This window comes from Odontesthes bonariensis, chromosome 8 (genome assembly GCF_027942865.1).
Source record: "Odontesthes bonariensis isolate fOdoBon6 chromosome 8, fOdoBon6.hap1, whole genome shotgun sequence".
Taxonomy (NCBI): domain Eukaryota; kingdom Metazoa; phylum Chordata; class Actinopteri; order Atheriniformes; family Atherinopsidae; genus Odontesthes; species Odontesthes bonariensis.
In genome coordinates, this window is record NC_134513.1 from 7,413,461 (window position 1) to 7,440,595 (window position 27,135).

A 27,135-nucleotide genomic window follows, 5' to 3' on the forward strand; every position below is an offset into this window, starting at 1 on the left:
GGTGTGTCCTTAAAAGGACACACACACACACACACATAAACGCACTGTTTCTGGCTCTTCGGTGGCTTATAGTTATTTTCAGGCCAGAACCCAGTGGGATTTTTTTTTTTTCCCCTCACCACTTAATTTTGCACAGTCTGCAACTAACTCATCACTGTGACTTAAACTGTTATTATAAAGACAAATTCCACACAGAGGGACTTATGACAGTCTTTATTAGAACAACACATGCATACAGTTCCAGGACGTGTTGGTTTTTGTTTCAATAAAGTGCAAAAAAAAAAAAAAAAAAAGGATTTGCATCAACGATTGGCACAAAATATATTTATAGAGTCACCCGTACCATAAAGTTCGAATATGAGAGTCAGTTGAACAAAAAAATGATCAAGACTGCAGGTACAAAGTATCACGGTCAGCTCTGCATGGTTATTAGTAGAACTTATTATTTATATATAGATTTGTTTTTTGCTCTGAATGTTTACAAGTTATTGGTCTCACTGGCTCGTGCTCCGCGTGCGGAAATGAAAGCTCAAAATGGGTCATATGATGATTTACACAGTACAAAGGGGACCTTGTACAGGGCAGAGGGGGGCAACCCGTGGAAATCTGCGTTTCTCTGCGTTCTAGCGGCTAAACTTGTTGTCGTTTAAAGTTAACTTAGAACTTGTGAACCAACAACTCTCAATCAGCTCAGGAATGAAAGGAAAAAGTGTGCGAGACTGCAGCCACTCAAGCTATAGTGCATTTTATAACAATACTTTCACTCAGCATTAAAGCCTATCTTTTTTTAAGAAAAGCAGCTGTGGTTACTTTTATCAATCAAATCAAACGCTAAAAAAAAAAACAATACTGCGCATCAAGTGTTCAAATCAAAACATACAGGACGCTTTCTTCCAGTGGCGGCTTCAGAGTCATCTCACTGGTACATTTACTCTTGTTTAAAGAAGAAAGAAAACAAACAAAAAAAGGTCCTCAGCAGAGTCCCAGCTCTGTTGAACGCTGTGAGTTGTCTCTTCTGGAAATATAAGGCTAAGCTCCAAAGTCAGACGAACACAAATCTACTCCAGAAACGCACTCTCATATTTGTACGTGGAAATAGCTGAAGCTGAGGTTTCATACACTCTCAAGCCTCTCTCCTTTCAGGAAATATATTCAGCCCCAGCTCCACCAGAGCCCCCAGCAACATGGTCCACAGCGGTATGCACACAAACGTCAGCTTGACGTCTGCCAGCTTTTCCAGCTTGGCGCACAGCGTCAGGCAGAAGCCCAGCTTGAGCAGCATGGCTGTCAGGTACCAGGTGCGCAGACGCAGGTCCCGTGAGCCGTTTCGTGGGTCGTACCCGGGTTTGCAGCGGCCAGCCATCTTGATGGCCAGCATGAGGATGAGGATGCCGTCAAAGACCCAGACTGGGAGGAAGATGAGGAACCAGTTCCACTGCACCTTGAGAGGAGAAATTGTAAAAAAATAAAAAAAATCATAGAGGAAGATTTTTATCCACCACTTCTTTTACTGTCATGAGTTAGTTAATTGCTAATTATTTGTTAATTAAACATATTAAGAATCATGTGAGAGAATCAGGTCATTATGGCAGAGAGCCACTGCATGGAGATAACCAAAAAGAGAAAAAAATAACAAGAGGAAGACAAAATACAGACAACAGAATTGAAAGTTCCTTGACCTCTATCTACATTGTGAACAGCAGGATAACAAGGAAGTGTTCCCATACCTTCCCATCCAGTTTGAGCACCAGCATGATGAGGAAAACCAGGGTAAAGACCCAGGTCAACAAAACCCTCTGAGCCAGAGACATCTCACTGTCTGTAGGCACACATCAGAGGAGACTAACAGGCCGCACACCCAGAAGACGGACACATAAACAGACAAGAGAGAGCAGAAAGAGGGTCAAAATTAGGATGAATCCTGGGTATGTCGTCATTTAAAAGAAAAAAAAATTGCACGTGAGGTCAATCAACAACATTGGAATAGCTACCAATAACCGCAGTTTACGTATTAGACATGCTATTGTAACAAACATTTAGCTAAAAAAAGCTGTAACCGTTAAAAGTGCTTTATTTTTCATTCATTGCTACCAAACGTTACACTGTCAGCTAACGCTTATAGCATTTATGCTAATCGGTTAATTGACAGCCTCTGACTTACTTCAATGTGTTTCCATCTCGGTGGCCACTGGCCAGCATTTCTGTTTCCCCACGTGCCGCGCATTCATGCTCACAAAATGTTTCTGACAATTTACATTTTTATTCTACAGACGCGCCCGTTAACAACAAGGCAGGGGGATTTCAAGTCCGTTATCTGTACTGGCCCCGCCTCTCTAGGAAGCTGATTGGCTCCAGTATTTAGACGTCACGTTACAGTTTTTTCTTTTTACGTTCACCACGTCGGAGTCTTACCGTAAAGTTGTTGTAAACGCGCAAAACAAGCCTGCTTCTCTTGTAATGAGTTTTACGTCCATGAGAGGTGAGTAAAGTTCTTTAAACGTCATCAAGGAGTTGAGCTTATATGTGATGTAACGTTCTGTTACGTAAGATTTTCTATTTTCAATATATTTTTTAATTTTACTTTTTATTTTTTGCTTTAAACGTGAACATTAATGAGATATACGGTACGAGTCTGTTTGTACCCCATTTTCGAGCCACTGGTAATTGGCTTAAAATATAGTGGCACATTTTTATGGTGTTTTACGGTAACGAGACGAAGTAGTATTATAAACGTGAGAGGCAGAAAGGAAAAAGCTAATGCTTCAAAAATCGCAGAGCACACACGCAGCATCTCCTTCAGGCGATGGAAAAGGCTGGCAGGCTCTTTGCACTTTAGGTCACGTTTCGATAGCGTATTGTTGTACTGTGTGGAGTTGTCGTCGCAGTCAAAGGAGGTAAGACCGAGCGGCTGCATGATAATTCAATATTCAGGACAGCTGTGTGGGCTCTTTGTGGCTGCCGCCGGTGGCTTAGTTAGCTAACCGTGTAGCACCACTTGAGCTAGCAGCAGTAGAAGTAGGGGGGGGGTCTGTGTATTTGTGTTTGTTAACCGCCTGAGCAATGGAGAACGTCTGCAAAACAATGTCTGCGTCTGCGTAAATTTACATGTCAGCTAGCTTCACAATAACCTGTCTCCACGGTGATTTGGAGCTCTGCGCAGGACATGTCCTCACAGAAACATCCCGTCCAACAATGCCACAATATTTTCAAAGCCTGTATTGCTGCGTTTGCACCTATTATTGTACTTTTCTGTTATTTTCCAATGCGTTTTAATCCCATTTAAATTTCGTTTAAGCTGCAACTCACCGACGTTGAAGGTATTTGTAAGATGCAGCTGGTTTAAAACCGTTAAATTAATCCCATTTTTTAAAATATTTTTTAAAACCAAACATTCTTCACAGTAAACAAACTGCCATTTGACACTAATTTTTGCCTGTATTTTTTTACAGGATAAGATGGCAGTTTGTGGGTTAAAGCTGTCTATAAACCAGATGCTTTTTGCCTGATGTCCTAGAGAAAACCTGGGTCGTCTTCTTGGTAGCTTGTCCAAATTGACTTTTCCTGGATTAAAACCAACATTACTATTAGTATTTTTTTGCTGCTTATGTATTTGATTATATAAGGATAAGTAAAATATTGGGTTATAAAGACGGGATATTAAATTTCTTATTTTTGGTTGACCTCTGTTAATCAATCAGAGCTGGTTGCCTCTACCGGTTCTGGGCCACTTCAGCAGGAGGTCAGGCTTACAGATTGGCAGGCTTTATGATTATCCAACATGTTTTTTCAACGTGTGTGTAATGCCATCATCTCTGGCTCAGATTTTCCTAATTCAAACCACTTCACCATACCAGCAGCAGTGCTGATTCAGAGCAAAACTTTTATTAAAAAAGCTCGCTCATCCGTCTGCCAAGAGAGTGCTTTTCGAAAGAAATAAATTTGAAGAGATTTCGTCCATTAACCCACTTGCGGTGAAGCAGATCCGGTTGGGTGGAAGTCGTGAATCCAGTTACAAAACAATGAAGGTAGCAGAGCCGATCAGCTGCTGGATGAACTATTTCAGCTGTTGCACTTAACTGTGTTTGAACTCTGGCCAAGAGTTTAACTTGTGCACTGTCAGGTATGCATCAAATGTAAAGTCGTTGAGGACATTTTCCTACAAATAAAACTCTGTAATAAAAGTTCTGTTTTCATATGACAGCTGTAGGTCAACGCCTGAGGCAGCTAGGTGATGCCTTTTATTTAAAGAAACTTGGAACATAATGGTGGGGTAACATCTTCGAACAACTTACCGGGTAACATATGGCACCCTTGTACAAGGCACTTCAGTTATGTGTCAGCCCTCATTACCGAGAGGGTGCTCTTCTTTTAGCACTTAGCAAAAGTTTGCAGAACACTTGTTTGTTTATCACTTGTTGACACAAGAGAGATGAGCAATGATATCACCTTGGTGGTGTGTTGCCGTCACACAAGGTTACACCCAGCTGTTATCTACAGATGTGGGAATCCCAGCTCACACAAAGCGCGAGCCTTTTGAGAACGGTAATCGATCACCTGCTAAGCCAGTAGTACTTGTCAGTCAGCGTAGCTGCTCGGCAGAGTCCACCGACTGCATGTGTCAGTCCGTGCATTGCGGTGGTGTTTTATGTGGGAGAAGGACTGCCTGATTGAGTGACCTTGTGTGTATAGACATGACGTTACAGGGTTCTTCTTATCCCGTCCTATTTTTTCCCTTGTCCCACCTTTTTTTTCGGCCTGCAGAGCTTCTTAGCCCATCAGCTGCATTATAGTTACAGCTGCCTGGAGAAGTAGAAATGATTATTAGAAAAATGTACGGCCAGTACCACGACATGTTCTGCGTTGGCAGCTCAGCCGTGCTCAGTAGAACTGCAGAGGTTCTGGTAGATTGTGTTAATGTGTAGCCTGGGAATCGGACAAAGCTGAGAACTCATGTTTCATTTGTTCTGGCACAGTTCATCGGGCCCTGCCCAGATCAGGCCATATTTCTTTAAATGAGGGGAGTTTGGTGATGTAAGACTTAACGTGCGAGTAGCGTTCAGACACGTCGCTTGTGTCATCATTTAGTTAATTACTCAAATTGCTTCAAATCTAATTGGGTTGAAAGTTGATACATGGCTGAACCTGTGCAGATCCCAGACTGATTCACATTTGTGCCTTTGATGTAGTGAAGTAAAACTCTTTGAGTAGTTTTTTTTTGTTTGTTTTTTTTGAGATGTTGACCAAACAGCTGGCAATCTTTACAGGAAGATGCTTGCATCCTATTATCCTATTAGATCTGAACCTTCCCTCAGAAAATAAGGACAGGACAGGAAAGAACTTAAGTGATCCTGATGGGAGTGCTTGTAAGATAAACGGCCCCAGGGTAAGCTTAATGAGAAATACAGTGAATAATCCAAGTACAACGTGCACAAAGCTGTTTCAATTTGCAAATACCAGATACAACTATTTTCAGATAGAGCACAGAGGCTGTTTCCTGCTTGGTCTGAATGTGTGGCAACATAACCTCATAACCCAACTGCATTTGTGGCTGCATGTTAATGAATTTAGCTGGGTAGGACGGGCTGTGACGCAGCCATTGCATTGGTATGCCACTGCGTATAAAACCGGCTGCCCAGACTTGACTTTCAGGCTGGTTTCCATCTCATCGAGGATTTCAGTTTATAGTGGAAAACGCACAGGGAGGGAAGATCACAGCATTCATAATTCATTAACATTTTAGATCCATTTACTTTTCAAGACTTAGAATCAGATATTGCTCTTAGGATTTGATCAACTTGTATACAGATCTCTCACGGTCTTTAAGGAGTATTTGTTGTGCTGGCAGAATTTATTTATTTTAGTGGTTTCAGTGGAATTTCAAGTTTTTTTTTTATTCAGCATCTGAAACCAGTTAGCGCTTTGGTCAGAGATTCATGTTTTCATATATTTTGGGACACTGTTGCTGTTCAGATGGATTCTTTGATCTTAAGTCAAGATATGAGAATCAAGAATATTACTAATGTGCTTACTAATAGTCTGTATTATACTACTGCTGGTAGCCCCATGGGTGTTATTGATCATTCTTCATGATTAAAACTCTGGTCATGTTATATTGGCGCGTTACTGCTCCAGAAACTATGAACATCATGTGCTTGTAACAATAATAATAATAATAATAATAATAATGTAATTTATTCCGCTCCAGCCACTGCAAATGAACATGGATGTCAACCAAAAGTCAGTCTGTATGTACTGGGTCCTGGGAAGATTCATGCAAAACTCGGAAATTACCTGTGCAAAGCAGATGTACTTTGGTGAGTGTAGGGCCTGATTTAGTCCATTTGTGGTATTCATCGTCAAATCTAGCCTGTAAACTGTTTGAACAACCAGTATAATGCCTTTATTTTCAGTTTGTCTTAAAGCTTTCTGTCACAGGTTACCTGCAGTGTCGAGTTTCATTATCAAGAAAGCTGCACAGAGGGATAAATGATGGTAATAAAGATGGCATGCGGGAGATTTATGATGATGAAAGAGGGAGACGATGATTGTAATTACGGTGGTGTGTCGTCTGCGTAGCTGCACGGGATGCACGTTTAGATCAGGAGTCTTTGCTGCTGCCTGTTGTTGTTCATTTTTTTTTTGTAAGAATCCAAACTGTGTGTAAATACTTCTTTTCTGCATGTGTGTCATAGACGTTCGGCAAATGACACGTGCTGCTCTGTCTGCAGCGTCCTTATGTAAGCTGGATGAAATTTAAGGGAGTTGAAAGGAACGGAAACTTTTGCTGCCTTATCGACAAGCTTAGCATGTTCAAGCGTCACACACACAAACACGCACGTGCTGTATGTTTTGTGTTTCTGGTTTGAATCGCAAATGACCAAACTCCATCTGATCTGTGTCTCCTCTTTGTCTCCCAAACCCAGTTCCTGCCGTCATTTAGCTGGGAGGACGTAACACCACTCGGCTACACGGCCGGACCAGAGGTGAGTTGTGTGTGTTTGTGTCCGTGTGTGTAAGAGAGAGCAGCTGACACCCTCGCAGCAGCAGAACAAGTGGTATTGAAGCATGCAACAAACAAAAACGGTCTGTGTGCAGTTTGGGTTATGGGGGCTGCAAACTAGTAAACACACACACACACCCATAGAGCCTCTCTGCTCATGCAGCAACAGCAGTTCATGAGGACTTTTCACTATGAAAGAGAGAGACAGATGGAAAAATGAGACGCTCGCAAGAAGGAGACGCAGCGCTTTGTGTGCGAGTGTGTGCAGACGAGGCTGTGAAATATAGTTGACAGCAATATATTTTTCTAAGTTTCGGTTCATCTGTGGTTACTGGTTTCCCGTCCAACAAATGGCCGCGAGCACAGTTTCTGTGTCGTGTCGTCGCACACAGATCAGTGTTCTTTTTTTAAACTTACGTTTGTTGACTTTATGAGCAAATCTGACAAAACATTCAGGCGTCAAACATTCATGAAAATCCTTGAGTGCTCAAACAGCTACAGCATGTGTGACAAAGTGACTTTAATCACCTTTTCTGCCTATTCTGTGTTTGGTTTGAGCTCCTTTTAACCATGAGTTATACTAAGAATTCAGCTGGAGAGGATTTCCTCTTAACGCTCGTATTTGAGTTGCCTTTGCCCAGGATGGGGTCATCTTTTTTGACTTGTTTTATTACCAGTGGACAAAATCAATAGGTTATTCTTATACTCTGTAAGGCTTCAAATTCAGGGCAGGATTGCAGGTATCTCACATGGTTTCACAGAATTGCACAGATTTCAAACTTATAATGTGGGACATTACTGTGCATTTTTACAGGGATATTTAATGATAGTCAGCCAGTGCAGGAAGCAACCGATCCAACTGTGAGCGCTAACTCTTAACTGCTGAAAACAAGGATATCATGTTGTTTTTGTTGCCAATGTTGTCTCAAATCTACCATTTCTTCCTTTTTTCTTTACTTTTATGTCATACAGTACAAAACAGTGTTTAAATTGAGTCTCCTCTACTTATTTTGTACGACTGAAACGACAGTGTGATATATTTGTAGAAAATGCTGACATTTTGACCGGCATGCTGTCTACAGTTAATGGTTTAACCACATTATCCCGACAAATTTTATTGTCGTAGTTTGGAAAATTCTTGTTGCACAGAAATGTAAACCGTTAAACAGATCAACTAAAAATAAGTTAAGTGTGCAAAACCAGGGAAATAATAGAACAATGAGCCACCAATTGAGAGAACACACTGGTGCAGGTCAAATAGAAAGCCACTAAACAAGGTTACATCTCTGTATTTAGGTCAGAGAAACGCTCAAGTTGGAGCGCAACAGCAAAATGCAATCCGAGGTAAGAAGAAGACCTGTATTTGGGGTAAATTGGAGTATCCTTTGTGAATAAATCCTCTTTATGGCCAACTAGTAAGCCAAGAATTACCCGTATTTGGGGAAAATTTGTGTGTTGGGTAGAAAGGGCTGATCGAAGCGTGCAGTGCGAGTTAACTCGAAGTAGAACGGTGTCTGTTCTGCTTCATCTGTGCCAAGCCCAAGGGGGCGAAAGATGGGGGCTGGTGACTAGGTGTGAGAGTAAGGGCAGAGGAAGTCCCCGCCCTTTGACCTTTCATCATCTATTGAGCAGAATCATGTTTCCTGAGGGCTCGCTAACCCGCTCAAACACTTAAAGCAATACTATGTAACATTTCTACCTTAAAAATAACAGCTTGAAAAAAATTGTGTGGCTAGAATGAGTTTTAATATTACGATTGGCCTGTCTCCTATGCCCTTCGGGGGTCTGAGTTGGAAAAACTGCGCTATGTAACTTTGCTGGACCGGCCCGGGAGCTGAGCGGAAGTACTTCGACTTGCTTTCTGGCACACCTACCGCAAAAACAAATAGACCCCTCTCACGCTCCCGGGTACATTTGATTACTCTTACCTTCTCGGTCGACATAGCTTGCACCTTCCGACTCCTCGCCGGTTCGTCAACAAACGTGAAAAGTGAAAGTGAAAGGGTGTTGTATTTACGACAGTGTAACCGTACATTACCTCCAAGCCTGTAGGGGGAGCTCCATAGTGGGCTTTTTGAGAAGTTACATTGTATCGCTTTAATGTAACGCACACGTGCCTCCTCACCCAGAACACAGGGTAACCTGCTCTCATCATGAAATATAGATCACCCTGATAGAGGGAGGGCAGTTAGTGTTGCACATCACGAGTTACCAGGCTCGTGAAGGAGGTCTCCTCCTGCGCTCATGTTTTCACAAGACATTCCAAAGACGCGTGACATTGTTAAGTTTTATTTCCAACAAAGTGGATGGAAAACCAAGCTTGGTTTCTTATGGTTAACAGAACACCTGCTCCTCTTCAGTTAATGTATTAAAAACTGCTCTTTTTGGCCAGCTCTCATAGAGGTCAGCGTCTAACTATTGATATAACCAATGACCCACATGGAAATGACCTTGGAATGATTAAAAGCTTGTGAGACATTACAACCATCCACGTTTTCTTGGCTCATATGATGATATAGATGTCACTTAACCTCTCGTAAATAAATTTAGACTCAAATGCAAATCTAATCAGCTCGTAAAACCAAAGCTGTGGGAGTTGGCTGGAGGAATGAGGGAATGTATACAGTTACACATCACAAGGTTTAGGAAACCTACACTACATCAGCTGACCTTGATTTGTTTTTCCTATGCTCTGACCAACTCAAGACGCTGTTTGAGAAACTGTCTTACTACTTATGATGTACAGTAAAGACTGAGCTCTTGTGTTTTTTAATGCATTTAAAAGTGCCTAGAAGTCAAAACGTTTAGAGCTTTATGTAAATCCTTTTTAATCCCTTAAATTCAGCACAGATTAGGTGAGGTAGCAAATCAGATCTGCACTGAAGGTTAAAGAATGTATTTACATTTATTAGCTTGACCTCTGCTGTGTGATACAGTAATATCACTTATTTTGGTCTGAGATTATAGATTCAGAGGAGTTTCTTTTGATTATTGTGAACTTGCCTCGACTATACGTCACGTTAAAAGAAGCTAAAGTAAAAGTTTCGGTGGCACATTTAGCTCTGCAACTGACCAAATATTAGATTAGATATAGTAGATTTGGCTTTTATGATTAAGAAGAGGAAGGAGTGAGTCCGAGCTTCACAAATTAGAGGCTTTAACCACCTAGAACTGAGTGAAAAATGGAAGCGGTTATCAGAGATGGACGGCCACGTTTACACGCTCGACAATATTCTGATATCAACTTGGTTAAGACCTACTTACGGTGAATTAGACACAATTTAAATTTGATCACCTTTTTTTTTTTTTTGCCAATATTTTTTATTAAGGCAAGTAAATGTATACATTACTGCAATCAATCCTCAGCTTATGGCCTATGGATATATACATTTTTATATAACGAAAAAAAAAGGAAAAGAAAAAAATAAATAAGAAAAAATATAAAGATAAAGAACATGAGCATGGGGAGCTTACACTTTACATTCCATTTCAATAGGTATATCTAGAAAAAGTTAGTATAATGAGAAATAGAAAAAAAGACAGAGGATAAAACAAAATAGTGCCTTCAGCTAATAAAAATCCTCTCTTATACATGCAATATACTTAGTCCACTTGGTCCAAGTTCTAGAGAATTTTTCAATCTGGATTCTTAGTGAGTGTCATTTTTTCCATCACATATATATCATGAATGACATCTAACCAGTCAGTTAGTTTAGGAGGATCTGATTTTAACCATCTTCTGGTAATAGCCTTTTTACTTGCAACTAAAAGCATCAATAGTAGTCTTTTATCATTGTGGTCCCAGTCATCAAATTCGATGTTTCCTAGAAACATTGTCAAACCTATATGGGATATTGAACTGAAAAACAGCTTCTGTGTGTGTGTGTATGTCTTGCCAATATGCTGCTAGGGCAGGGCATTCCCAAAAAACATGAAAATGGTTTACCTCAATGAGTCCACAAGCTCTCCAGTATCTTACATTGGGTATTTGTTTACGCTGTTGTAAGCGGGTGATAAAGAATCTGGACAGATTTTTCCAACTAAATTCTTGCCAAGAATTAGAACATGTGGTCTCCCACTGCAGAATACAAAGACTTTCCCAATTCTCAGCTGAGAGCTGTATCCCACTTTCCCTTTCCCATTTTTCTTTAATATAAAAAGTATCGTCGGAGTTAGCACTACGGAGGCTGCTATACACTCGAGAAACGACTTTGAAACACATTTGTGAGCTAATTGCTTTTTCAAACACTTCTAATACCCCCTTTTCCCCAGCCTTTAGAGTTCCAGCTATATTTTGGTTATAATGATGTCTGACCTGAAGGTATCTATAAAAGTCTTGACGCTGCAGGCCATGGTCATTCTGCATTGCTTCAAAACTTTTCAGATTCCCTCTCGGTGCAAAGGTGGTATAAGTTGTTAAGCCCTTTTCATTCCACATTTTAAATCTGGCATCCGATTTAGCTGGGGGGAAGTCAGTGTCATATGCGCACCATTTCAGCTTTCTAAGTGGCTTTTCAATTTTACAAAATTTTATTATCTTCTGCCAAGTCTTCAGGCCTGTATTTATCCAGGGGTTGTTTTGATTTAGCATGTTCTTCTGTAATTCACCATCTGCAATTATTGCTGCTAGAGGCATCTCACCAGAGATAGCATTTTCGATATCCTTCCACCTGGCTGAATAAAAGGGGCTGAACCAGCACACCAAGGGTCTTAACTGGGCTGCGTAAAAGTAGTCACGCAGGCAGGGAAGGTTTAGACCTCCTTTTCCCTTGTCTAACTGCAAAGTTTTGTATCTAGTCCTAGGTTTCTTGCCTTGCCACAGAAACCTTGAAATTAACTTATCCCATTCAATAAACTGATTGGTAGGCACCTTGATTGGAAGTGCTTGAAAAAGATACAATAATCTTGGAAGTATGTTCATTCTGATGGATTCAACTTTAGAATTTAAGCTTAGGAAAGGGATGAGTGTCCATCTTTGCAGGTCTGCTCTAATGTTGGTGTTTAAAGGAGTATAATTCAGATCAACCAATTTGCTAATGTCCTTAGGAATATTAACTCCCAAGTATTTTATGAAATCTGCGTCCCATCTCAGATCATACTTAATAAATGGTCAGGTGGGGTATAGTTAAAGGTGAGTACTTGGGTTTTTTGCACATTTAGTTTATATCCTGAAAATGTCCCGTATCTGTGTAGTGTGTCCATCAATTTGGGGAGTGTTGATGTGGGTTGTGATAAGTAGACTAAGACATCTTCTGCGAATAGTGCAAGTTTATGTTTGTCATCATCCATTCTTATCCCTTCAATATTGCCATTTTGCCTAATCCACTGACTCAGTGGTTCGATAAACAGGGCAAAAAGGAGAGGGGAGGCAGGGCATCCTTGTCTAGTCCCTCGTTCCAGAGTAATGGTTCTAGATAAGGCACCATTTACTTTAATTCTTGCTGTGGGACTATCATTGAGGGTTTGGAATATTGCTATGAGAGATTTGTGGAAGCCAAATTTTGCTAGCACCCTATATACAGAGGATAATCTCACCGACTCGAACGCTTTCTCGGCGTCTAGGCTAACAAGAATTGCTTCTGTATTCTGTTGAGTAATAAGGTTAACAATATGTAGGGTTCTTCTCAAATTATCATGTGTCTGTCTTTGTTTGATAAAGCCTGTCTGGTCTGTATGGATAAGTCTAGGCAAAATCTTGTCTATCCTACGTGTCAATATTGATGTGAACAATTTATAATCTATATTAAGAATACTGATGGGGCGATAATTGCTACATTCAAGTTTATCTTTTCCTTGCTTAGGAATCAGGGAAATTATCGCTTCTCTCCAGGAGGGTGGTATTTTCTTTTCCTGTAAGATCCAATTGTAAGTCCTAAGTAGTATTGGGGCTAATTGTTCACGTAGTGTTTTATACCACTCAGCAGTAAATCCATCTGTACCTGGTGACTTACTAGCCTTCATTTTGGAGATGGCAGAGTTCAGTTCTTCAATTGTTATTTCTGATATTAAAGTTTTATTTTCTTCTTCTGACACTGAGGTTAAATGCAATGAAACATTTCCAATGTATTATCAATTTGTGGTTGAGAGTAGAGGGTTCTGTAATAGTTTTCAAAATGTTCTTTAATCCATGATCTATTGTTCCCAACTCTGGATGTCGTATCTTGTGTATAGTATTCTCTGCCTGCTGCTTCCTTAGTTTATATGCTAAAAGTTTTGTTGCTTTCCCCCCTACCTCGTAATAGCGCTGTTTTAGAAATGTCAACTTGTTTTGTATTTCTTGTGTACTCATATCTTGTATCTGTTTTCTTATTTTATCCATTTCTTGTTTGGCCTGATCATCTGAAGTGCTACTATGAACTCCTTGTAGCTGTTTTAATTCACTTTCCAGGCCTTGTAACTTTTGTACTCTTAGTTTTTTCATATATGATGTAATGGAAATAATTTTGCCTCTCATGACTGCCTTAAACGTGTCCCAGAGAATATCTGGCGTTACTTCCCCATTATCATTAATTTCTAAATAGGTATTAATCTCCTTTTTCAGAGTTTCTTTTATGCCTGTGTTGTTCAAAATGGTTGAATTTAGTCTCCACAATGTCTCTCTTCGTTCTCCAAGAGGGTTTAAAGTTAGGTATATAGGGCTATGGTCAGACAGGGTCATAGAGCCAATGCAACATTGTTCTACCATGTGTAAGTCCCTACAAAATGTAAAAAAATAATCAATTCTAGTGTACACTGCATGTGGTGTGGAGTAGTATGTGTAGTCACGCCTGGTGGGAAAAAGCTCTCTCCAGACATCTACTATCCCCATTTCTTTCATTAATGCATTTGTTCTCTTGCTTTTAAGGTTTGACTCTGAATTGCCCCGTGAGACATCTAATTTAGGATTTAAATGTATATTAAAATCCCCTCCACAGATAACCATTCCCTGTGTTTTTGTAGCCATTAAATCAAATATTTTCCTGTAAAATTCCCAATTGTTATCTGGGGGGCAGTATACATTTAAGAGAGTGATAACTGTTCCCTCCAGTTTTCCTATTGTCATGACAAACCTGCCCTCTGTATCTGAAATCCTTGATAAATGCTCATAATTCAGCCCCCTTGCCAGTAGTATTGCCACCCCCCTTCTACGTCCCGATACATGGGACGAGGAGTATACATATTTAAAACCCATTTTATTCAATTTAGCATGTTCTGAACTATTCAGGTGGGTTTCTTGTAGAAAAGCTATCTGCACTCTATCCTTCAGTTGTGACAAAATTTTCCCCCTCTTAACAGGACTATGTAATCCATTAACATTATAAGAGGCTATTCGAATGCTTTGCATTTAAGTTATATCCACTGACATTTCCTTTGTGTAAGTGTAAGACTTCCCCTTTACAGTAAAAAACAACTGTGAATAATATTGAAAACAAACATTTATAAAAATAACAAAGGAAAAAAAACAATACAATACAAGGTCTTCCACAGTAAGGGTCTGTCTAATGACCCTCCACCAGATGGTAGTAGTAGGTGGCTTTAAGGGAAAGCCCCCCTCTCTATACGGAGAAGGAGGGCCCTCGTGAGTAGCAGAGCAAAAAGGGTCCAGTGTCCAAGGTTAACCCGAATCATATTTTAATTCAACAGTCATTATGCAATCATTTAAATCAACGTCCTTGCATGTTTATCAACATCATTGTCTATTAATCAAACATAACTCACCGCGCCAGCGAGATGGATAGGCTAGATAATCTCGTTACTGACCACCACCGTCTGTGTTTGCGTGCGAGGGCTCTCTTCTAAATGCTTGTAGTTTCGACCTGAACGTGGGAATTCTGCCAGTCGTTCGTCGAGGTTTCCTCTGCCAGGACAGCTGCCGTAGTCGCTCCATCAGTGTCTCGGGAGGTTTGATGACCTCGACTGGGAAGCCCCTTTCGTGCATGTCGCGCGTCGCCTCCTCAACGGTCTCGTAGATCGTGGGTCCATCTGTATACTTCACTTGCAGTCTGGCCGGGAACATCGTGTGGAATTTGATGCTTTTATCTTTCAAAATTCTCCTGACCTCAGCATATTCTTTCCTCTTTTGGATTATGCGTGGGGGGTAGTCGTTGTCCACGTTCACTTTTTGACCTTGCCAGTTCAAGCCCTTCTTTTGCCATATATTGCGCAAAATAGTTTCCTTGACTCTGTAGCTGGCAAACTTCACCAGAATTGATCTCGGCGGAGAAGTGAAAGGTGGTTTAGTTCCAAGCGCCCGGTGTGCCCTCTCGATTTGGAGGCTCGTGATGTCTGCAATGTCCAGATTGTCACCAAGCAATTTTTCAACAAACTCGATCATAGACCAGTGTTAATTTCGTCAGCTTTTTTTAATTTAGTCTTAGTCTTAGTCACAATGACGAAAATCAATTTTAGTCTTGGTCAAATTTTAGTCATTTTAGTCATTTTAACTTCTCTACACACGGCGGCATGATCAATCATTATCATGCAGGTTGTTTTGTTGTCCTTGTTGTAAACGAAATGGCTCCAGCTCCAACAAACCGTATACCGGCAGGTGAGCTAAATGCTACAACTAGCATGCACATGGCGAGTTACACATCAAAGCAACAGAAGCTACGGCTGCAGCAACCTGAATACATTACATGAACAATATATACAGCCATACTCACGTTTCATTTACGCACACACCACTTGCCGGGACATTAATCAACAGCTCGATCTTCCTTCTGTCGACTCAGAGCACACACCTGTTCTAACCGAGCACCGACAGTTACGCTACATGACCAGCAGGGGGCCGCTCCGCTCTGAACTGACCAACACAACTTTGGAGCCTTTTCTACATCAAGAAACACTTATATTAAAGCTATGGTAGGTAATCCTAGAGAGCTAGCAAGAGAGCTAGCAAGATTCGAAAGTGTCCCCTCCTCTAAGCTCCACCCCCCCCCTCCCCATTCCGTCAGTGCTTCCTCCAAAGCCGGTAGAACCGCGTGCGCACATGGAGCAGGGAGCCGGCAGAGGGGGGCGTAGGCAGAAAGCAGAGGCATCTGATTGGTTTTTTGTAGGCGACCAATCTGATTGGGGCGTCAGCTTTTTCTCAGTCCTGCAGCTGCCACAGAGGTCTGATTATTTTCGTCCCTTTTTCTAAATACATCTTGTATAGATTTCTCTCAGGATAGACGGACCATTTCACCCAGTATTACAAAATGTGTTTCTGAACAGGATTACCAACCATGTCTTTAACAATTACAAATGAATTATAAACAATTAAATTTGTTAATGTCCATTCGTCCATGGCTTGTAAATTGTCTTAGTCTCGTTAACGAAAATCATTTTTTATTCTCGTCATATTTTTATTTTCTGGAAGCATTTTTGTGCGTCATCGTCTCGTCATCGTCACGGGTAAAAGGGGCGTTAACGAAATATTTTCGTCATCGTCCTAGTTGACAAAATTAACACTGTCATAGACGGGGATTCATTCTCGGCTTCCTCTGGTATCCCGTAAATGCGGATATTCTCTCGTCTTGAATGGCTCTCTTGAACCGTCATCTTAGCTTCCATCTGCTCCTGGAGTTTGATCATTTCTAAGATTATGTCTTCTGTATTTTGAATTCTGTCCTCGGCTCTACCAATTCTTTCTTCTGCCTCGTCTAGTCTGGTGTTCATTTTGGTTATTTCCTCCTTTATGTCTTCTAGTTGTGTCTTATTGTCCCGGCGAAAATCTCGCAATTCTTGCAGAATCATACTAGTGGTGTCGGCATGTTGACTAGCCTCGGCTTCATCCATGCTGGTATTCGGGGAGTAGTTGGTCCGGTTTTGTCTCGTTGGACGTGTTTTCTTGTCTTTTTTTTGGCATTATCGCCCTTTTCATGCAATAACGTTTTGCTCAGTCCTAATTCTCAAATTGGCGACGCATAACACATTTAATTATTCGGGAGCTGGTTCCTCACGCTGCCATATTGTCGGCGTCTCGGCCGGAAGTCCCAAATTTGATCACCTTAACTAGGCTAAGGTCGTATAGGAGCCTTCCCAGCATTTTGCGACACTCGCTGCTGCTTTACCGTTGCCTTGGCTCCAGTGTTTCCAAGTCCACTTATTATGATCAACTATTTTTCCTTTTTTAATAAAACGGGGTCGCTTACTTCCAAAGGGTGCTGTAATGGGGGCATGAGTCATTACTTAGACACTGCTCTGTTACATGTAAACGGGAATATGAATGGACTCTTCCATCTGGAAATCGTGTAAACATCACAATCGGAATGTCTTTTTTTAGATTGAGGCCAGTAATCAGAATATTGCCGTCCATGTAGGCCAGGCCACTGTTGGTGAGAATCAGAAGGTTAGCAGGTTGTATGAACAGTTATGATGTAATGTTTGAAGAGCCATTATAAAACTATTTTCTGCATCACTGTCGCACAACTTCCATCAATGCACACCCTCTTTCTTAGCACTCATTTAGCTCTGGTTAGATTTGTGTGTTTGGCAGCTGGAAAAAGAGTGCAGTACAGTAGTTTTGTTTTTAATTGGTTTACATGGTAACAAACGTGTTAGAATGACGACGTCTGCACTGGATTCATCGTTAGTGTGTGTTGGTCTTAAATCTGTCCTGGACTGTGATGACCACTGCTTTTGTCCACAGTGGAAAAAGACTGATTACTCTTTGGGCAGGAAGAGTAATATATGAGCACATCTGACATCCTCTGCAACAACAATCTGAATCTTTGGCTCTGTAGTCGGGTGATGAACAGGTTGGATTGATATTCATTTGTCAAGTTGTGTTGATTTTCAGTCACTACTTTGCCAAAAAGAGTCCACATCCATTAGTCTAAAGGGATATTTCCGACAAAGATTTATCATGGCACACGGCCCCAGTCAAAGCTTTGATAACCGACTCATTCAAAATGAAATCCCAGATTTCCCACATTTAGATTTTGAATAGAAATGTGAATCTATGTTGAGATGCACAAGAGAAAATCTAGTTGTTAGATTCCTGAGAAGCATTTAAATGTTTAACAACCCTCAGTGGGTTAGTTTCTGTCACTTAACCCAGCAACTGCTGCATGAGAACACACACACACACACACACACACACACACACACACTGTCATGCCATGAGCACTGTGGCCTACATAATGCACACTGTCTAACTTGACTGCTTTCTCTGTAAACGGGTCAGCTCAGTTAGACAGAAATGACAGGCAGACGTGGTCTGATGGGGTGAATTAAACCTTTCTGTTGTCAGACGTAACGCTACAGTTTGAAGCTTAATGAGGAAAGATGTTTCCATCTTTCACTCTTTTATCTTCTTGTGACCATCTAAGTATAATAATCGTTTCCAAAATACCCTCCCGGAAACCACTGTGTATTTCGGGATGATGGCGAGTGTGTGATTTGCAAAAAAGCGTGTTGGGAAATAACTATTTCTTGTGTTTCCCTGCATAAATGATAGCTTGCAGAGTACAGTAAAGCCTGTGGTTGAGGCTGGATAAGGCGGTAATGGGCATCTCTGATTGTTTTTCCTCAGCTAATGTGTGTGTGTGAATCAGTGTTGGCATCACAGTGAGGTATGATGGGATTTCGAGGCTTTGAACAAAGCAGCTCGGCCTGTTTGTTTTTTTTTGTTTGTTTTTTTTTGGCTGTTGTGTAAGACTTTAGTAATGATGGGCTGTCTACATGGATTTACTTGATTACCGTTTCAGTTCAAAATCTCACAAACGTCTTTGTTATATCACAAAATGTAGCAAAAACTGATGATATTAAATGTTAAAAACACCACAAGGATGTCTCCTGTCAGCCATTGGCGACCATCTGTCGATTTTAAACTCTAGTATGAACAATTAAGTTTGACTCACTTTGTGATCTCTGGTTATTAGTGTTGGATAGGTTGAGTTTTGGTCTGTTTGTTGTGTTTTAGTTGTTTACACCACTGAGAAGTATGTCCTCGACTACCCGGCCAAGTGCATAAGAGTGCTATGCTGGCTCAAAGTCAGTGTCATGCAGTCTCTTTTAACCTGGCTAGATCACATTGTTGCAATTTTAACTGACAAATTTAACCACAATACAATATGTTGATTTCAGTATTGAATCTATTGGATGTTTGATTCACCATGGATGTTAATCTCAACTTTAAATCATTTGAACAGAAGTCCTTGTTGAATTAACAACTCACCATGTAGATTCTCAGCTGAGGGAATGATTAGAAAAGTCATTATTCCAGGCATATATATGAGAGAATTTGCTTTGATTTAGTCATGAAGTACTTTTCTACTCTGCTTTTTACATAACTTCAGAAATGCAGCATGTATTTGGTTCTCTGATGCTTGAATCCTTTAGTTTTCTCATCCCAGTTTGGGTTTACTTGTTTTATTTTCCCATACAACGGCCCTCCTCTGTCCATTAAAAAGCACACATTTGTATTATTCAGGGTTTCTCTTCAGTCTTATTTGTAGTATTTGATCCATTTCTCATCTATTAAGTGTAATTTTCATTGCATGAGTGTGCGATGGCCACACCCCTTTCCACAAAAAACAAACACATTATTATGTGGAGTAAGAGATGGATGGAGGGGGGAGTGAGCGAGAACGAGACTTACTTCCTGTTGCTAAAAATGTATTTTGCCTACTGAGGCAAAAGTGCACACGTATACACACAGACCATAAACCATGCAAAGACACCTTTGCAGCTTTATGTGAAGCATGCATGCAGCATTTAAACTTACAGGAACTGGGGTGGTTTGCTCTGTGTGTGTGACTGCGGTGAGCAACATCAAAAACCGGTCACACTTGACTTGAGTGGAACATTTTCTCTCCTTCCTGCTTTTGAACTTGACATTCTCGATGCACTGAGCTTGGACTCGTTCTTCCTCAGTTTGAATATAAGAGCTTTGATGCACAGTAATACTCCTCTGTTTGAAGTGGTGACTTTATCACTCAGTATAAACCCTCTGTGTTGTGGTGGCAGTTGGTTTATAAACTGTGGAGCTGTCGGACGATCATTTACTGTGACCCTGACACATCTGCAGCCAGATGGTCACAGAGCTGACTCTTCAGCTAATCCTCAGAGATGTTTTTTTTTTTTTGTATAGCATATCTTAAGAGGAGAGCATGGCCAGAAGCAACCATACTGGAAGTGATGACAGAAACCTGCCCTGACATCAGGGGTTGAAAGCCCCGACTGAGACTGGAAGCACAGACGAGCTTTTACATGCAAAGCAGGATGTTTTCACTCGGCTACTGGAAAATGAAAAGTTTTTAGTGCGGAGCTAAGAGCTGTTTCAGCAAACATTTACTGAATTAAGTAATACTTTCCCTGGACCTAAACGTGCTGCAGCTGCTGCCCTCAACGCCTCCGACTCACCCAGCAGGACAACTGGACAGCTTATGTAACGGAGAAATAGCAAATGGAAAAGACTTAAAGACCAATGAGGAAGGAAGAGGGGTTGAGACAGAGAAAAGGGAAGGAGAGCGGCTAACCGCAAAGCGTCTATGTTTTCCACATAACTGCTTCTCATCTCATTAACCACATCATCTTCTCCTTCCACCTCCACTGATTTACAGCAGCATCTCTCTCCTCATTAACGCCTCACTCGTGTACCTGAAGTGTCTTTTTGGCTTCAGAAGAAAAGCTGGAAATATCAAGCTGATTAAAAGAGAATAATCTTTGTGAACCTGGTAATGTTGTGCAACGGTTCAACAGCTCTCATGCTGCTACCTTTTTGTATTCGGTGACAAATGGAGTTTGGATCACTGGGTTACTGACGGGCAGCTTTTTAGGTTTTAACCACAACAGTTTCAAAGACGACATCCTGGAATAATACTCTGATACACTCATGATGTCGGTTGTTTATTTCCTCTTCAATTATTGATCAATATCTGGGCATGAGAGGAAAGCGCATATATCTTTTTTTTTTTTTTTTTTTTTTTTTTTTTTTAACTGGTATATTTGGCTTTTTTTATCACTTTTTTTTTTTTTTAAACAGGTTACATTGTGCATTACTGTCAGCAGACTGACCTGACATCAGCATCTGTTTCCATGCATTTAATGCATTTAGTTTGGCCTTTTGCAGTTTGGCTTTTGTGTGTGTATAAACAAGAAACATGACGTGAACTTCTGTTTATTCTAAGCCAGGTGGCAACGGACTTGTTTAGAAGTAATGCATGCAGTCGTGATGAACTCACACATCCACATAGACACACGGTTTACTTTGTAGCTTTAAAACTAGGCTCAGGTGTGTAAATGAAGTGTTCAGGAACATTTGTTGGGATATGGCTAACTCAGAACACGGTGTTTAATCATTAAACCTAAAGAAAGACTGTTTGTTTACGCAGTTAAGCGGTTCTCCATGGAGACGACATGTAAAAGTGACTAAACTTATTATTAATAAAGTGAGGGAATTAGTCTAAGCTTGTTCTGGTTGTTTGGGTTTAAAACTCTTTATTGTGAAGGCGATCTCATGACTTCAAACAAACTATTCGTGTGTTGAGACTTGATTTTAGGTTCAAGTTGTTCTGGGGAATCTTTTACCTAAATGTGTGTGTGTGTGTGTGTGTGCGCGCATTCTCCTCCCTCTCTCCTTCAACAGATGTGAAGACGCACCTTTCCAAACAGGTGTAGGCTTCAGTCGTCCTGTGTTTCCTCGTCACTCACGGTGCTCTTCTTCTGTGTCTCGCTGTGTGTTTCAGTCTAAGATGCCCTAGGCCGGAGAAGGGAAATGTAAATGGCTTCCAAAGTAAAAGATGCTGTGGTGTGGTACCAGAAAAAGGTAAGACACTGAATATCTCTTGCATGTCTTCTTTTTATTTATTTTTTTGCTTTGCCTTTGCAATAAGTGAAGTGCTTTTGTGTTGTGTATTTTGCAGCATACTGATGATAATTTTAGGGGGTTTTATAATAATGGAGGGTTTAATGGAGCTTACTCTTGTGTTTAACTGCTGCTGTGGGAAATAAATGAGCTGTGCCTCTTCATGAATAAGACATTTTAAATGTTAGATGAAGATATTGTGAAAAGGTTTTTTTTTTTTTTTTTTCATTTATTTATTGTTTTTGCGGGAATATTGTCATCTAAAGTGTTTTGACCTAATAATCATGTCGTACATGTATAATATGCCGGCCTAAACTGTTTGAGTGTTGAAAAGTGTAACTAGTTCAAGAGATGACACCAGAATGGTCAGGTTTTGCTGGATTGTGTCTCTTGACCCTCTGCAGATAAGCAAAAATCACAAGTGATTCTATTGTTGTCTCTTTATCGGTCTGGGTAAAGAATAGCAAAAAAATTAGTTCATTTCTTTCCATGAATGCAACCTAAAGATGGTTTCAAAGTTCTTTCATATTGAGCGAGGAGAACTCTGTTCGATAGATCAGCGTTTTGCTGATGACTTCCTCGCTGCTGTCAGCAGCGGCCGTTCGGCACGGTCTACATCGGGCCGGTGTTGTGTATCCTCTTGTTCCATGGTCTCAGATATCAGATCCCTTGCTGGACTCCGGAGCTGCTCAACCTGCAGCGCTCAGCTTACAGTCTCATCTACCCTCACAAACCTGACCACATTTCTGTCATTACAGCCTCATCTATCTCCTCTGCCTGTTCCGACTCCCCCTGCAACCTCTGTGTGTTTCTGTCTGTCTCCCTGATGTTTGCACTGGTAGATTTATATGTCAGTGCAAGCTTTCTCTGGAGTCTGATCTCACTGAACAGGACTCATACACTCGTACTCAACAGAATATATGACGGTTAAGTTTGATGACTCTTGCAGCAGAATTGGGGTTGCACGTGTTCTAACCAAGCCTGTCAGGACAAAAGCACAACCACTGACGACGATTCCTGAGTCATCATGAATAAACCGTTTTCAGCATGAGTTACACCTGTCCTCGAGGGCAGCTTTATCCAGGATGCGTCATTTGGACAAGTTAATAAAAGTTTCCACCCTGATCATCTGAATGTTGGCTAGATAAACCTGGCTGTCCTTACTTGTACTTCACAGCTCTGCATCGTTCCTGTGATCTATAAAAGTTGTCTGATAGCACACCTGATACGTTAAGATTCATGTTTCATGTTTCTGCTGGTTTGCATCAGTTGACTGGCCAGTGATTTTTATTTTTTTTTTGGGGGGGGGGGCTGCTTTGCTCTTATAAAGTCCTGATTTTATAACCCACATCTCATCTGACAAAGTCCCCACATCTGTGCAGTGATTTCAGCTAAACTGACACGGAGAAAGTTACAAGAGCCAGACTGTCGTGGTAGTTTTTCCACACAGTGTCAGGTATACTTTTCTGCTCCCACGCAGGTGTACTGAGAGGAGGAGGATGGTCAAATTAAAAGGTCAACTCAAGCTTGGTCTACATTTGTTGCAAACAACCTTAACATAGCATGTTTTGTTCCTCCTCGTATCTGGTAGATCAGTTTTAATAGTAAAAACCACAAATACAGCACCTCTCTAGTGCACTTTTTATATTTTGAGATCGGGGGGGTGTGTAGCTATAATCTGTTGTGTAAATGAGAATATGGTCAGCGTTTTTTTCAGAGTTAAATGTTCGATATAAAACGAATCAACTGTATCTCTATTTATTTATTTATTTATTTATTTATTTTTTAAATCTATTTAATCTATATTGTTAATTGTATGACATTTACAGAATCATTTCTGTAGTAACAAATACTGCTGAATAGTTTTCATAGTGATGAATTCTTTCTGAAGAAGAGCCACACAAACCAGAGTAGGATGCAGACAGTTGCTGTTGGGACATGTTGCTGCTGAATTATTTAAATGTGTTCCCTTTTTAATGCCTTAAACTCCATGAACCAAATTGCACTCACCCAGAAAGCCAGAAAGGTGTTTTCCACTACTTTCTTAAACTGCTGCAGCTGCATACGATAAGCATTAACGGTCCAGCTTACAGTGTCCTTTCACTGTTGGCCTAACAAACCTGAGCCCTGCAGAAGATTGAATACATGAGTAGCAGATTTCAGTTCAAATTGATTCTGACATGTGCAGCTCTCCATGCTCCCTCCACCCTCTAGGCAATGAGTCACAGTATATTTCTGACTGCTGTCTGGACTTGGGCTGCAAATAGACTCTGTGCTGTGTTTGTGTTACGGAGTTGTTGTTTTTTTTTTTTCTCACCACATCTCTATGCCAAGCCCATATTGCAGTCACTGCACACGCAGCCCTGTAGTCTATATCTGCCCGGCGCCAGACTGCCTTACTTTTTATGTCTGACACAGCATTTGATGCTGCCAAAAACAAAGCCGTTGTCAGTTTCTTGTGGAGATGGTTCAGCTATTTGTGAGCATTTTGTTGTTAATTGTAGCCTCGACGAGTGACCGGCTGGTGACATGCTTACGGTTTATTTGTGTGGTGGCTGTTAGGGGTATTTTAAGATGTGGCACTATTCATGTTGTTGGTATTTCGATGAGATCAGGGGGTCAGAGTCTTAATGTGAAGATTCCCTGTAGAGGCAGTGGGACAATGGAGGATGTTTTTATCTTTAGAGTCGCGGGGAGCATTTACAGATTACTGTACTTATTTCTTAATGTACTGCTTCCAGATGTAATATTTTAAAGTGGTCTTGAGCAATAGGTCTCCAGGCTTTCTGAAGATCTTTGAAAGTTTTCTTTGGACATTGGCTGCTTTTTCACTCATTTTCAGTTCTGTCCTTGTATTTGTCCAAGTTCAGAGGAATGTGGGGTTTGTTTTCTTCTTTTAAGCCACTTACTGTGACTTATGAATCATTCAGAGATTTTAAAAAGACACTGAACTCAAAGGATGAACTTGATAAGATATTTTATCAACAGCCTGTCACAACGACTTATAGTTTGTTCCCATTTCTTTAGCTGCATTTACAATTTAGCTGAAATTTGACATATCTCAGCATGGTGTTTGAGGAAACTGAGAAAGTGCAGGACAAAAGAAAAAGTTGCAGGCTTGAAAAACTATCTGCCATCAGCAAAGACCTGACACGGGACCTGAGAGATGCATCTGGACCTTCAATTGATCCATCAACTGTTGGCCCAAGCCTCATCAGAAATGGTCTCCATGGAAGGGTGGCTGTCAAGAAGCTGAGCTGTGCCAAATGACACAAGAAGTGGACTGAAAATCAGTGGCAGCAGGTCTGATGGAGGGATGAATCCTCCCCAGAGCTCGGACCTCAACATTATTGAAGCAGTGTGGGATCATCTTGACAGAGAACAGAACAAAAGGCAGCACACATCCAAAGAAGAGCTTGGGGATGTCCTTCAAGAAGCCCAGAGAACTATTCCTGTAGATTACTTAAAGAAATGAAAGAAAGCTTGTTAAGACGGTTGACCAAATATTCACTTTCAGGCTTGTTAGAAGTGTACAAACTCTGTTTTGTTCCTTTTTATATTTTTCAATTTAGGTTTGCACATTTCTTAATAAATCGCTGCAATATTTAAAGAAATGGGTGGTGGCTGGAGACCTTTGTACAGCACCTCATCTAACCGCTTATGTATAGTTGAAAGGGCTGGGCGATATATTTTTAAATAAGATATGGAATTAGACCATATCGATTATAGTTCGATATAGTCACCCATTTTGCGTTGACCAACGCTATGTGATTAAGCAGGACGTGCGAACCTTATATGAGCGTGACAGTTCACTTCATGCAAGACTGGGAGATGAAAACAGCTTGAAAACAGTCTCCAAACAAGTTACTTTGTGCAACTGGTTGAGACTGTTCAGATAAGCTATTAAGTTAACAAAAAGAAACAGGTAATCTCAAGCTGATGTTTAAAAACGTTTTTCTTAAACTGAGCACTTTATTTTATCTCTTTATATATAAATGCTGCCCTCAGAAAAAGATTTACCTATTTTATTTTATAGGCTAATTTTATTTAAGATATTTTTTTAATTTAAATGTGCACCTTACGGAGCTTTGTTATACAGTGTTTATGTTTACAAAACTACTCGTATTTGGCTTTGACTTTGACTGAGAATTTCATTTCACAGTTCTCACTTTGAGGAAAAAATATCGAGATATATATCGATATTCAACCTAAATATATCGAGATATGACTTTTGGTCCATATCGCCCAGCCCTAATAGTTGAGGGTTCAGACATAGGATACACATACTGTACTTAGTTGTGCTCTTTGTTTAGTTTCCTTCCATCCAATCTACACAGGAGAAATCGCTGCAAGCATGAATACCAGCAGCTACCAGGCAACAAAAAACATCTGTGCTGTTTCTAATTTTGCATCTTTTCTTTGTTTGACTTTGTAACTGTAAAACCTGACTGAATTGTTCTTTAGTTATATTAAGTAAAACATATTGTGTTCTTTGTGAATGTCCTCAATGTGTCTGTCTGCTAAAAGGAGGTTTTCCCACCTGAGACACACACACACACACACACACACACACACACACCACAAACATCTGTCAGAGATAAAAATGGACCTAACACACTATGCCATGGTGCCATGTCACCATGACAGTTACAAATACACCAGAGTGGTTAATCTTCTCGCCACAAGCAGCTTTTTCCTTCCGTTTTTTTTGTACGTCTTCACACATTTTCAGACTTTCCTAACAGACTTACGTGAATAGAGAAAATTGTTATATAGAGATTGATATGGAATAATTTGATGGAAAAGCCTTTTAAAAAGTCTTTTTGATAATTAATCTGAATGGAGAGTTTTTTACTTTTAGCCTAACAAAATGTTAAACTTAAAGAAATTATTTATCCGTCTTATAAAGAAGTGAATGGAAGCTGAAACGCTTTTCCTGTTTGTTCATGTTTGCATTCCTTCTGCCTTTTACATATGAGATGTCCCACCTGTTGGACGCACCACACTGAACTGAAAGTATGCTTGTGTATCTGTTAAAGCTCGCCACACCTTAACATGTGTGAAAAAAACGGGATTTTCCATCACAGTGAGTGGCTTTCAGAGCTGGAGGGCGTAGCAGGAAAAGTGACGTGAGCTGGGTTTAAAGTTGGTGCATATTTGGCTGTAAAATAACACGACGGATGCAAGGAAGTTGACTTTTATACTGACGGTAGCTTCACATGGTTTATATGAAGTTGAGTAATGTTTAAAGACTGTAGATGTAGTTTATTTTTAGTCTTAGTTATTTTCCTCCCTGTAATATGAGGGTCACTGGCTGCTTAACGTTGTAACACTGTTGCTATGTGCGTCGTTGGGGTCTAATAAA

General features: G+C 40.5%; 2 protein-coding genes across 4 annotated transcripts in view; one reads left to right on the top strand and one right to left on the bottom strand.

Moving 5' to 3' along the window:
• Positions 1–198: 198 nt before the first annotated feature.
• Positions 199–2,312, bottom strand: LOC142385764 (transmembrane protein 60-like). The gene is made up of 3 exons (XM_075472474.1): positions 2,162–2,312; positions 1,728–1,842; positions 199–1,441 (listed from the first exon to the last, which is right to left on the bottom strand). Exons 2-3 carry the CDS (start codon positions 1,809–1,811, stop codon positions 1,124–1,126), a joined length of 402 nt encoding a protein of 133 aa, XP_075328589.1. The 5' UTR covers positions 1,812–1,842; positions 2,162–2,312; the 3' UTR covers positions 199–1,123.
• Positions 2,313–2,721: 409 nt separating this feature from the next.
• LOC142385211 (protein PHTF2) overlaps positions 2,722–27,135 on the top strand; it is a 41,353-nt gene continuing 16,939 nt past the window's right edge. The window contains exons 1-3 of one of the 3 annotated variants that reach the window (XM_075471508.1): positions 2,722–2,894; positions 6,924–6,983; positions 21,652–21,731. In XM_075471508.1, coding sequence (XP_075327623.1) covers positions 21,687–21,731 — 45 coding nt within the window. In that variant the 5' untranslated portion in view covers positions 2,722–2,894; positions 6,924–6,983; positions 21,652–21,686. Of the gene's footprint in view, positions 2,895–6,353; positions 6,493–6,923; positions 6,984–21,651; positions 21,732–27,135 lie in introns of those variants that run through there. The other 2 variants (XM_075471510.1, XM_075471509.1) reach the window with 2 other exon arrangements.